Source organism: Sceloporus undulatus, chromosome 2 (genome assembly GCF_019175285.1).
Source record: "Sceloporus undulatus isolate JIND9_A2432 ecotype Alabama chromosome 2, SceUnd_v1.1, whole genome shotgun sequence".
NCBI lineage: Eukaryota > Metazoa > Chordata > Lepidosauria > Squamata > Phrynosomatidae > Sceloporus > Sceloporus undulatus.
In genome coordinates, this window is record NC_056523.1 from 277,215,832 (window position 1) to 277,229,955 (window position 14,124).

At 38.0% G+C, this 14,124-nt stretch overlaps 1 protein-coding gene across 2 annotated transcripts in view; it reads left to right on the top strand.

Annotated features, from left to right (window-relative positions):
• PCSK1 (proprotein convertase subtilisin/kexin type 1) overlaps positions 1–14,124 on the top strand; it is a 56,166-nt gene that overhangs the window by 20,050 nt on the left and 21,992 nt on the right. For both annotated transcript variants that reach the window (XM_042448323.1, XM_042448324.1), the window contains exons 5-7: positions 319–395; positions 2,046–2,134; positions 5,557–5,729. In XM_042448323.1, coding sequence (XP_042304257.1) covers positions 319–395; positions 2,046–2,134; positions 5,557–5,729 — 339 coding nt within the window. The remainder of the gene's footprint in view (positions 1–318; positions 396–2,045; positions 2,135–5,556; positions 5,730–14,124) is intronic.

Here is a 14,124-nt window from a genome sequence, read left to right on the forward strand (position 1 = left end):
TTGTTTAAAGGCAGATTAATAATACATATTAGAATCAATGTACCTACATTAATGGAAGAGAAGAATATAAATGGCTACTAGTTATGGTGTTTACATATTAACTCCAGGATCAAAGGCTACAGCACTCATTTCCTGCTCATGGGCTTCCTGTAGGCAATTATTTTGGTTACTGTAGGAACAGAATGCTAAAGAAAACGAATCTTTCCTGTGATCCATATGTCCTCTTCTAATGTTCTTACATTATGTGCTACTCCATTGCCTCAGCAGTTTGACTGAGAAGAGTTTTTTTTATCCATTTCTTTTCGTTGTCTAATTTAGGATCCAGATGCAAGTTATGATTTCAATGACAATGATCATGATCCATTTCCTAGATATGATCCAACAAATGAAAACAAGTGAGTAAAGATCAACCCTTGTATGAGTTTCTGTCATCAATGGTTAGGGAAGGAAATCCTTGACTATTTCATCCTTGCATATTCAACATTCCTGAAGTGTTTCACAGGAATTATTCTGTGGGGAAAAAAAATCAAGTTTTTTGTGCAAACACGGGAAACAGAGTTTTCTGCAGGGGAAGCCCATTTTCTTTATAGGAAAGATTTCATACCAAAAAAAAAAAGGGAAGTTTTGTTCACAGAATATATTTTTTTCTTGACACTTAGCCTCTGTACTGAACCAGTGTCTGAGGTCAGTAGCAACAGATGAGGGTGAACAAATTGGAACTTAATTTGGGCAAGACAGAGGTGCTCTTGATCAGCCAGAAGGCAGATCAGGGAATAGGGACTCAGCCTGTATTGGATGGGGTTACACTCCCTCTGAAATCTTAGGTTCACAGCTTGGGTGTGCTTTTGGATTCAGATCTGAGCCTGGATGCCCAGGTTTCAGCAGTGGCCAGGAGTGCATTTGCACAGTTAAAACTAGTGCACCAACTGTGCCTTTTCCTTGAGAAGTCAGATCTGGCTATGATGACACATGACTTGACATTAGATCTCTCTGTCCCTGCCTAGGAAAAGATGATACTATAAATTTGCCTTATGACCTACGTGTCTGAATCTACCTATTATTTTCAAAATTGTGAAATTAAATTGCCTTTCTGTAGCCTACCCAGTCAAGCAAGTACAAACTACCCAGTCATGTAAGAGATAATGGCTGTTTTGCAGGTCGGACTTTGAATAATGGCCTGAGAAGCCCAATGAAAGGAGAGGAAGTGATTCATTTCAAAAGTGGAGTTGTGAACAAGTAGCTTTTACAAACCAGTGGAGATGTCACTATTTTTAACGACACATTAAAGAACTTTCACCTGGGTTCACCAGCCCCTATTTGAAAAAAATCATATGTAGTTTACTGTATGGTTAACAGAAATAATATCATCAAAGTGGAAGGTTTTCAAAGTGGAAGGTTATCAAAGAATAAATGTTCCAATGCTTTTGAAAATGTATCACTCTCTTAGCAGCGGTATTTATCGGCAGTAGGGAACTATTATCCCCCAGTTGAGATGGTGATATCTCTACCACTCAGCAAAAATCTACTCATTATTAATATGAAAATGAAATTCAGACTGGAAGCATTCAACTGCTCCATTACATACAGAACTATACAATCCAGCAAAAAAATAAAATAAAATAAATTATCACTGACCCTAGTAATAAAAATGAATTATACCTTTAAATGATGTGACCTTATGAGATAACTTGATATCTATAGATAAGATGCATTGCTTTAAAAATATCATTTTCAGCTCAGTGTTGTCTTGAGAAAATCAGTTTGTTCTTTATAAAACCTGATTTACCATTAAACTGGATTACAACATCAATACATTCTATGACAACAGTCTGATCTTATCCCTGTTGGCTCGATTTGAGTTTGATCGATTCAAATTAATCATTATTGCATAATAATTTTTAAACTTTTATTGTGCTTTATTTAAACAGTCACAAGGAGAGAATAGCAACTAACATGTTTTAAATATTAGTTTTCAAGATGCAGGAAACTACCTTGAGTCTTTCCTTTTTGTACATAATCTGTATGAAGTTGGTGATTTGTTGCAGGCATGGAACACGGTGTGCAGGAGAGATTGCTATGCAAGCAAACAACATAAAATGTGGAGTTGGAGTTGCATATAGATCCAAAGTTGGAGGTAAAACATAAGTTCAATAATTTCATTTTAGTAGAATTTTCCCCAACAGTGGAGTTGAAGGGGGTTAGTGCTACTAACCTGAGCAACTTGAGTAGAAAAGAAAGTTACTGAAAGCTTTCTGTGGAGGTTACACCTTATGGCTCTACAATAAACTAGAATATTCTTCTGCAACAAATGCATTTTGCATGTAATTGCTTTGTTCCCCCCACCCCCCAAACGATCCTGTTATAAGATGGAGTGGGATGTAATTGCCCTAGGTAGCAGCTTCTGAGCTTCACATATGCTGAAGTGGTCATGAACTTGATTTGGTATACAGCCAAGTACTGATAATCAATATTTTCCTGCATGCAAAGAGATCTTGTAGCACCTTTTAGACAATTGAAAGAACGAAGGTTGTAGCATGAGCTTTCGTAGACTTGAGCCTACTTCCTCAGATGCATACAGTGCATCTAAAGAGTCCAGTGGCAGACCCATATAAATTGGTGGTGTGTGAGGATGTCAACTGAAATTCAAAACCTTGTGGGTATAGAGATGAGGTGACACGTTCATTTTTAACAATGGTCATTGGGGGACAAAGGCAGGAGGAAGGATGTTGCCTAAAGCCAAGGAGATTAGATAACCATATGAATATTATAATGTAGTGTGGAAATCACAGAGAACATGCCCTCAGAAGGATTGGGGAGGGGGGCTTGATAGTGTTGAAATGTGTGTAGTGTGCCAGGAAACCATTGTTTCTATTCAACCCACTGCTGATGGACTAGAGTCTGTTGATAGATTCCAATTCTGCTATTTCTCTTTCCAATCTTCTTTTGAAGTTCTTTTTATCAAGGACCTATCTTCTGAGGTCTCAGATGGAATGCCCACAAAGGCTGAAATGTTCAGCAACTTTTAATGTCTGATTTGTGTCCATTTATCCTCTGGCATAGGGACCAGACTCTTTGCCCAATGTAGAGTGATGAAAGATATTGCTGACATAATATTGCATAAATCATATTGGCAGATGAGCAAGTGAAAGTCCCTCTAGTATTGTGGATGATGTGATTAGGTCCTGTGATGACATTTCCTGAAGAGATGTGTGGGCAGACTTGGCATCTAGGTTTGTGGCAAGGTTTTGTACCAGTGTCCACATCTGTGTTGTGTCCCATTGTAGGTAAGTAATTTTTTAAGGTTTGGAAGCTGCATGTAGGCAAGTAAAGGCCTGCCACCAAGAGTCCTTGAGAGAGCAGCATTATTGTCCAGAATGGGCTGTAGTTCCTTGATGAAACACCTAAGTGTATGCGACCACTAGTGAAGTCTTGTCATTTTCTCTCTTCAGTCTGTTCTGTAATCCATTAGTCCTTCATACAAATCTTGTTTTGTTTAGTTGTTTTTTATTTCATGTGGTGGGTACTGTATTTGAGGAATGCATGTTGTAATTCCATGAGTCTGGCATCACTATCCTATGGGTCTGAGCAGATGCAACTGAATCATAGGATTGGCTGTAAACTATGGATCTGATAGTGTGTTAACAGTGGAAACTGTGGCATGTAAATACGTTAGGGTTTGCAAATATAGTGTGGTGCTTAGAGGTCCATTTTGTAGCTGTGCCATGGTGTCCAGAATGTGAATGTATTCTTTTGCTAATTCCGTTCTACTGTCCAGGGTTGGGATTTTTTTTTTACTGATTTGTATTTTGATGGGTTAAAACCATACCAGATTTGCACTTCTTCAGTCAATATGTGAACCAGAAGACAGTTACCCTTCAATATTCACAGTTTTCAGAATTTTGCATTGCAGTTCGATTAGGGGGGAAGTTTAAAAAAAAAGTGCATGTTAAGGAGGAAAATATACCAAACATAAATACACACACACACACACACACACACACACACACACACATTAAATGAGGAGCCCTGGTGGCACAGTGGTTAAACGCTGGTACTTCAGTCACAACATTGTAAGTTTGATCCTAGAGGAGGGCTCCAAGGTCCACTGATCCTTCCATCCTTTTGTAGGTTGGTAAAATGAGTACCCAGTTTGTTGGGGGCCATTGGCTTACATATTGTAAACTTCTTAGGGAGTGCTAGTTCACTGATAAGTGGTATAGAAATGTACTTGCTATTGCTATTGCTTTGAAAAACAATTACAAAAATATCATGCTTTTGGCAAAATGTCATAGATGAATCTATATATTAGGGGAAATGCACACAGATAAATTTTCATGAAGATTACAAACTGATGTGGAAATGGAACAGAAGCAACTGGAGATACAAGAGAGGGAAACATGAAAAGGAATCAAAATTGGTAGTTTTAGCCACCATATTTAGGGCTATCAGCACCAGCATAAATTACAGACTATCTGTTTCAGCTTTCATTATCTTCTGATTAAAATGAATATAAGCATCTGGTTTTCTACTAATTCTAAATTTGGCTTACTAACAGGAAAGTTGGCTAAAATGTTTATTTGAAAAGTACTTACAGACATTTAAAAGTAAAATAGTAAACTATGAAAAAATAAGAATCTGCAATGAAATATTAAAATATTAATTAATATTAAAAGAGTAATTAAAGTCAATATTTTCTAATTTATAACTATTACTTGATCATGCTTGCACGAATAATATAAAATTAGCTGATAATTTTGAGATGTGTGAATGGTTAGGTTTTTAGATTACAACTCCCAGAATCCCCAAACCATCATTGGTACCAAATAATAATACAGAAATGATAGGTAGCTCAGATATCTTGTCAAGAGTAATCTGGCCTGAAAAGTAAAAGCCATTTCTTTTCTACATCTCTACTGAGTCAGACAAATTTCTAGATTATCTTTGTGTTCCACTTACTTATCTTTCATTTGAACTGTATGCTAGTATTGTAACCAGACCCTTCTCTCTCTCTCTCTCTCTCTCTCTCTCTCTCTCTGACATACACACACTTTAAGAACTGTGATCAACACTGAATTCTGAGAAGCATGTGGTGTAGTGTTAAAGGGGACAGACCTGTTGTTCTCTTTCTACAAATTAATTAAAATTGGACAGCTACAGATATCTGTGCTGGCTGCTGTCACATTTAAAATTCTTCTGTGTTAACCAGTATTCACATTCCCTCTGCTTGGCTTGCAAGTTGTTATCGTGTTATTTTCCAACCTGACATTACTATTCCCCTTTACACTTTTGTGACTTGCTAACTGAAGCAATTGCATCTCAAGCTAGAGAAAGGCCCCCACCCACCCTGGTTCTTTGAAGGGGACACCATTTAATGAGAATTTTGGAATATTGATTTCCCTCCATCCAATAGAAGTCTTGTGTTCACCAGCTCTGACATCTTATCCTGTAGGACAATGCATTTCTATTTACATGGCAACATGCAACCCTCTGTATTGCTAATACAGAGAGAGCAAAAAATAATTATCGGCTTTCCCCTCTGCTCATCTTTCTATTAAGGCATAAGAATGCTGGATGGAATAGTCACTGATGCCATAGAAGCTAGTTCAATTGGTTTCAGCCCGGATCATGTGGACATTTATAGTGCCAGCTGGGGTCCAAATGATGATGGGAAAACCGTAGAGGGACCGGGCAGATTGGCACAGAAGGCTTTTGAATATGGGATCAAAAAGGTGAGACCTTTTAACAGTGTTATTTTAAAGCCTCTCAAATGCTAGAGAATAGAAAAAAGACAAATCTTTTGCTTGATTCAAGGAAATCTATATCATTTGATAGTTCTGCTATTTTATATAACATTTCCAGAAATAAATGGTAGGAAAGTGTCTGGAATGTTCAAGAACCAGGGTTAATGTCTTGGTGATGGTTTGTATTTGTATTTGTATTTGTCTTGGTGATGGTAAGTTTCTCTTTTTAAAGATTATTGGTGCCAGCGCTTCTTTCTCACACCGTTATTGCTTTTTTCTTTTCTTCTTTCAAACAAGAGCTGCTTGTTTTATTGAATATTAATGAGGTTTTATGCAAAGTGCTCCTATAAAATATTCATACACATTCTTCTTCATGAATATTGCATTTACCTTTCTTTACAAGCCAAGATATAGAGCATTATTGCATAAACCCGTGAATAACTCAATCTGTTCTAATTAAGAGAATGGGAACAAATGTGAAATCATATCTTCAATGTTGGCTCTTTAGATCAAGTATGTTTTTATTGGCAGAATTTTTTATACATATCCACATATGACACGACCATGCCAGCCATTTAGTCAGAGAGAGAGTTGCTCTCGGCTGCACATACAGAGGAAGTGACATTATCATTGACAAAAGGGCTTTGGTTTCAGTTTCCAAATCAGTAATACTCATCAGGGAAAATGCAACGCTGAGCCAAGGAAGAAGAAATTTGCTTGGCCCTTCAGATGTCATTTGCCTCTAGTTACCATCATCTCTCACCACTTGCTCTACTCATTAAGGCTGTTGGGAGATGAACTCCCATAATGGCTGAGATCCTGGATCAGCTGCTTAGTTAAGTATACTTTTCTAAGGGGCTCCATAGATTGACACAGAAAGCTTTTGGGTATGGAATCAAAAAGGTGACATTTTTTCACAGAGACAACAATGTTATTTTAAAGCCTTTAAAATATTGGAGCATAGACAAATATAAACCTTTCCCCTTGATCCAAGGAAATCTGTATCATCTTCTTTCCCTCTATCTTATGTCCTTAGCATCTCCTGCCCCACCTCATCCTGCTTTACCAGGCAGCAGTCACTGCAGGCAACAGAAGTCTGTCCTATCAAGGCACAGTAGACTGTTTCTACCCCTTCTCACCGGTGATTTCTGATGCTAAAATGAGAAGCAGGATCCCTGACACAATTTCTCCACTTGATATGGGGTAGAAACATCAGTATGTTGTGTCCTGATCAATAAGGCACAGCATCTGAATGATCACAGGTTCTTTGAACATCTTAATGAACACAAGTTCTCTGAATTGAACATCTGAATAAATATAAATTCTTTACCCCATTCTAAGTCCAAGATTAATTACAATAGGAACCTAGTAAACTGCCACATAGTGAGTCAGACCACTGGTTCATCATATCCAGGATGTGACTCTTGACTAGCAGCAGGTTCCAGGGTGGATTTTTTCCTAGATTTATTTGGAGATTTTTGGTATTCTTTGGAGGTCTCCCATCTAAGTAGTAACCAGGTCTGGCTAACTTTGTTCAGGTTCCAAGATTAGATGAGATCATGTGTGTTCATGGTGGAATGGTGACCTTCAGTCTGTTCAATCCTCCATTTACTGCAAAGAACTGCATATATTTCCCTGACCTTTCACTCATTCATTCTCTATACTTGACAGATTTGTTATCTGTCACTTAGTTGATAGCCTACCAGAAAGCAGACTGTCCCAAGACCCTTTGCTGTGTGAGGCAGAACAGTTCTTCCCATGGCTCTTTCCATGGGCCCAGAACAAGGAGGCAGGAGGATTGAGCAGCCCCAGGACTAGGCAGTGGGGATGAGCCTCCTTCCCCCTGAAATAAGGCAAAATTGGGTCACAAGACTGCTGTGCAATCTAGCTCCTTCAACAACCATTAGTCAGAGGTAAACTAAACAACTAAGCACAAGCACAAAATCTTAGGACAGTTGTTTTAGTTGAGCAATATTAACAAGAGGAATAAGAAAAAAACCCTGCAGCTTATCCGATGTATATTTACATGGGAGGGGACTTCTAAGTGTTCATAGTAAAGGCTAATTGAATGATAATGGATCTCAGGCATTATGACAGCTATTGCAATAGACTGACTCAAGATTGCAGATCCCAGCAAAAGGTAGTCTGCCCTGTCCTCGGCTATTCTGTTTCATTTTTCACTGGGTTAAGGGTGGTTTTACCTCCTATTAAAACAATAGGGCAGGGGAGCTTGCAGCAGCCATTTTTTAAACTTTGTGTGCTAGGGGAAAAAAAATATGATGAAGAAACTTCTACTCCAGGACTGTGACTCAGTCAGCCTTGAACAAGTAAAATCCATAAAGTATGTTCTTTTCCTGTAATTTTTGACAGCATTTTGTATATGCCCAGGAGAGAGAGGGGGTGGGGTCTCTTCCTGGTCTAGGAAAGAAGAAACAAAATACAGAATATCCTCTCCTTTCTTGTAGAAGGACCACACATCTTAATCTGTGGAAAGTCTGGAAACAACCACAAAAGGTGGTGAAGCACCCCTATAGTTGCCTCTCACCATTCGGACATTTTGTACAAACTCTTTGGTTCTTTCTTAATGGTCCTGTTAGGAATTTGTCCCAGCTCAAAATGGTTTCTATGTTGACTGATCATACTATCTCTATGAATGCATAACAAAAAATGAATTTTGAATTTTAGAGGGAATAGGTGCTTAGATATTAATGTACAATGCCATCATCTTCTGTCATACACAAAATGGTCACTTTGAGGATTACTTTGAAGGTGGTGGGCTTTCCTTCATGTAGATTTTAAAGCAGAGGCTGGATGGCCACCTCTCAAGGATGTTTTAGCTGTGGATTCCTGCTCTGACAGAAGCTCAGAAGTGATGGCCTTTGGGGTTCCTTCCAACTGTATGATTCTGTGACTCACATCTGAGCCATCAGTTCTCAAATCCCTAAAGTACCCCAACCCTGTCATCTTCCAAAAGCCTGATGACATAAAAAATATCATAACTTGCTGATAGAAGACAAGCAAGGACAGGGCTTGCTCTGGCCTCCCTGTGGATTTGCATGTGTGATACTGGGGCTTTTAAAAAATTTCCAATCACTTCTCTAATTTTTTTTACTTTTGGTTCCAGTCCTTGTACTAATTGCACCCAACTTGGAGATCAGACTTTTATTTTAAAGCAGCCATACAGAGGGTTGACATTTCAATAGAGCTATCAATCATGAGCTGTGATTTCTTGATCTAACCATCAGCCTACTTCACATCAGTGCATATGTAAAGTTGGAATTTTGGGCCTCACTATTTATCTTTTGTTTTCACTGAATGTTCATTTGCTATTTAGTGCTGATTGTCCCAGTTTGGAGAGAAAGAGGAGATCCTTTCGAAACACTTCCCAATCTGTTTTTGTCCCCACCATTAATTTATCAGCAGCAGTATGTAGACATTCTTAACTCCATGTTTGGCACCAAAACATTCTCTCCACTTCAGGCTTGGTGGCTATAAATGTCTTCCACTTTCCTTTGAGAGTATTTATGTTTTCTTCAAATATTTGATCTTTTAATGTATCTTCATAGCTTTTGCTCTGAAAGTAATGTACTAGAGAGTTAGGCATGTTAGGTCTGTGGTAATCAAAATGCTGGTCTGTAGGCCAGTGCTGGTCCATAAACCATCAACTGTTGGCCTATGGTGAGTTTCCATAAAAGCAAGAAGCACATGGTAAAAATATGGCAGTAGTCCCTGGCATACTGGGGAAAGTATTGCTGGTCACTAACATCAGATAGTTTGAGAAGCTCCATGCTAGGAGGCAGATTTGCATTTACTTAACTTGAGAAGCACTATGTTATTTATTTATTTATTATATTACTGTAATTTGTTTCCTACTTTTCTCCCAAAATTGGGACCCAAAGCAACTTACAGTCTAAAAACATACAATTAAAAACTTACAAAAGTGACAGCTAAAGTGACTATGTTAGGAGACCTTACAGCACCTTTACATTTACAATGGGCCCTTTGTATACGCGGAGGATCCGTCTCCCCCCCCCCCCATGGTCTTGCCATTAAGGGCTTTAAGCCTACATGAACAGCAAGCCCCATTCAAGACTGTGCGCTCGTGTTTGTAGTGCAGCATGCACACCATAGGTGCATGTGCCATTGTAACAAATGGGCGTGCTATCCCCATAGGTTTAAAGCCATGGATGGCAAGCCCATATAGGATGGGCACACTGTACAGTCAGCCCTTCTTATACACGGATTTGTTATACACGGATTCAAGCATCCATGGTTTGAAAATGTTAAAAAAAGGTATACATTTCAAATATCAAACCTTGATTTTCCTTTTTTTATAAGGAACACCATTTTGCTATGTCATTATATTTAATGGGACTTGAGCATCCACTGATTTTGTTAACCACGGGGGATCTTGGAACCAAACCCCAGTGTGTAACAAGGGTCCACTGTACATTATAGAGGTTTATATATAATTTTTCCTCTTTCAATATATCTGTATCAGTTAACCAGTTACTGAATTATTATGTAATATTTCCTTTATTATTTTGCCATTGCTTCCACAATAATCAGATTACCAGTCTAATTCACTAGTTATAATTATGATTATGATTATTCAATTCATTATACAGTGTGTTTTCATTGTTTTTTTCTGAAATATATGTGCAAGGAGGAAATTAATAAAGACCTAGCTGCTTAGTGTTGAGCCTTCCTTCTTAAAAACATTTCCAGAGTCCCTGCCCATCACTCAAGTCAAGATGCATAATATCCCAAAATTGTCAAATTGCTTTGGCACAAGAAGCAGAAAATCCTACAAACAAAATGCAAAAATTACTAAGTAAATAACTGACAACCTTATTTTCTTTTCTCCACAATCCCTGTAAACTCAGAAGTTCATATATATTTTTAATAAAACCTAGCAAAAATAAACAATGGCCTTGGAATATTTCCAAAGAACCTTCTGTTGGGAGTGATAATGTATCTTTGCCCTGAATTAAGTAATTTAAACACACTTTACAACACCCACTGTCCATACTGGTTAGGGCTTCTAGGAGCTGAAGTCTGTCAATATCTGGGGACCAGAATGTTGGATCTACAGACTTAAAAACCAGTGTTGCCATAATTTCCTTCTAATCTTTCTATTAAGCTAAAGAGAGGTCAGCATTGAGGAAAGTATTAGAAAGCAACAACTTTCTTACTGAATTTATATCTCACCTTTCTCCCAAACTGGGATTCATTTTGGAATGGGATTCACTTTGGACTTCATGGAAGTCCTATTTAACTTCTACAGTTCCTGACTACTGACTGTGCTAGCTGGGTTTAAGGAAGCTGTGATCCAAAACAATTAGAAGGCATCGAGTTTTCTATCTCTGCTCTATTCTATGTCTTATTGTTTACAATCCATCTGAGTTCCTATGTATAGGAGTACAAATCCCATACTGGGATCATAATGTGATTTTATCAACAATTAGGCTTTGATCCCTGTAGAAAGCAGACTGTAGGATTATTGCTTTCAAAGATCTCAATGACAGATGTATCATCAAAGAGGTATTTTATTAGACTTTAGAATAATTTGTGTTATTAAAGTCAGTTACAAACCAAATGCAGAAGGTTCTTACAAGCAAAAGAAACCATCCAGGCAAATAAAATAGAGAATTTATGTGCTTGTAATTAAAAAAGATGTGAGAAAGAGATGAAAATTACATCTTTCTTTTGCATTCCATAAATGATATAAATTGCATTCCATAAATTATGAAGACACTACTCAGATGGCTAATGGCTGTCTGAGATAGCCCTATGTTTGATAAAGTAACAAGAACAAATACATAATGCAGGAAAAGCCTATAGATAAGAATAGATAGCTTCTCTTCATGAGATATGTTATTGTTAATTGCCTTCAAGTCAACTTTGACCTCTGGCCACTCTGTAAATGAGGCATCTCCAAGTCTTCCTATCCTCAATGGATCTCCTCAGTTTTTGCAGACTTATGGCTGTGTCCTCCTTGACTGAGTCTATCAGTCTGGTGTGTGGTCTTCCTCTCTTTCTGCTGCCCTCTATCTTTCCAAGCATTGTCACCTTTTCTAGTGAGTCATATCTTCTCATGATGTGGCCAAAGTACAAAAACCTCAGTTTAGTAATTTTGGCTTCTAGGGAAAGTTCAACTCCAGTTTGTTCTTGTACCCATTTGTTTATCTTTTCAGCCATCCATGGTATCTGCAGAACACTTTTCCAGCACCACATCTCAACTGAGTTGATTTTCCTTCTACCTGATTTCTTCACCATCCAGCTCTCAACATCATACAAAGTGCTAAGAAATACAATAGTATGAAGAATCCTCATTTTAGTGTTCAATTGTATATCTTTGCACTAGGATCTTGTCTAATTCTTTCATAGGTACCCTTCCTAGTCCTAGTCCTCTTCTGATTTCTTGACTGTAATTTCCATTCTGGTCAGTGATTGATCCAAGATGTGAGAAGACTTTGGAGTTTACCACACTAGCAAGATCCCATGGGCAAACAGGAGTTAAACGCAATTTAAATTAAATTTGAATTTAAACAAAACTTGCAAATTTGTGGAGTTTATCACACCAAATTGCTTCCATAATGAAATAACACGAAGTTAAACTGCAGTTAAAATGGAGAAAACCAGTAGCTTTTTACTTTCAGGATGTTCCAAAAGTAAAAAGCTGCCAGTTTTCTCCGCTTTAACTCCACATTATTTCACATTAACTGTGACGTCGTGTGATAGACTTTGGGCATTTCCGGGTTTTCTTCGCATTAAATCATGTTTAACTCCCGTTTGTCCGTGGGATCTTGCTAGTGTGATAAATTTATTAGACTATTTCAATTTCCTCCTCATGTGTATTGAATTTGTGAATATCCTCCATGGTCATTATCTTAGTTTTCTTAATGTTCAGCATTAAAACTGCCTTTGTGCTTTCTTCTTTGACTTTCACTAACTACTTTTATAACTGCCGACAAGACAGTCCTGTTTTGGGTTCTTTTGAGGGGACCAGTCCTCAGGCGGCCCATCCGCTGTTTTTAGGTCAAACTAATGTGACTGCAACATGCTCTTGTTTTTCACTAGATCTATAAAGCGTACAACAGGGAGGTAATCATTACGAGATCCATTTATCCACTGTCCCAAGGGAACATAGAAGGTGTCATTTTATTTCAGACATAGACATAAGTGAATTGTTATTTTCTGCTACTATTATACATATCTTAGGTTATTGATATTCCTGTCTCCAGTCTTCAATCCTCCTTCCTCTGAATCTAAGCCTGCTTTTCATATGGTATTTTCGGTATATAAGTTGAATTAATAAGGTGCCAATACAAGATCTAACTTTCTTTCCAGTTGGGAATCACTCTGTTTCTCCATATTCTGTTCTAACTGTAGCCTCTTGTCCCAAGTATAGATTGTGCATCTGGACAATAAAATGTTCTGATCAAAGGTATCATGAGAACCTTTGTGCATTTGCAAACACACCTCAGTGGCCATCCTAGGTAGTGGCCTCTGGGAGCTATAGTCCAAAAGAAGTAACTGTTGCCAGCACTGGATTTTGATGCCAGTGAGAATGATCCTCTTCATCATGGCCACTAACTGAGGATTAGTTCCCCAAGACTAGATTTTTATAAACTCAGGAACATCTTGCCCTGTTTATACTGGAAACAAGAACGTTGGCACAGTTATGAAAATGATTCGCTACCAAAAAGCACGTAAAGCTAAGTGGTTGCAAGGCAATTTGAAACAGTAGCAGCTGCATTTCAAGTTTTCAAAGCACTTCACTTATATTCTCAGTTGTCCTTACAAATTAACTGTAAGGTATTCCAGGGTTATTCTTCCCATGTGACAGATGAGCCTGATGAAGTTGAGGCCTGCTTAAAATGAGCTATAAGGCTTAATGCTGTACCAATTCCCTTATTATGGAAGTGTAAGCTAGAAACTGTCTCAGCAAAGAATGCAAAGAGTATAGCCACATCACAATCTAAATGCCCCTCCCTAAACTGTAAGTCCCAGAAATCCATGGGATATGGCCATGGCATTATGGTGGACTCACAGTGCTGTGTGTAAGTATGAAAGAAGCCTTGAAATCTTCCAAGAGAGTAAATTCATCCTATTTCTAGCAAAAGACAATCTAGGTGGCTTAGGAGGATCTCAGAAATAGCCTGGGGTACATATAAGACTGAAGGATTGCATTTAGCTGGCTGTTGACCTAGAGGAAAAGTTACTATTTAAGCCAAATAAAACTTTTTTAAAACACCAAATTGCTGCATAGAAGAAAGCAGAGCCAAGGAAGAAAGACCACAGAAATAGTCTAAGGAGTCAAAAGCTGGTGATTCTCTAGCCTTTTAAAATGTTTATTTTATTAGTTTTTTGTGGATTT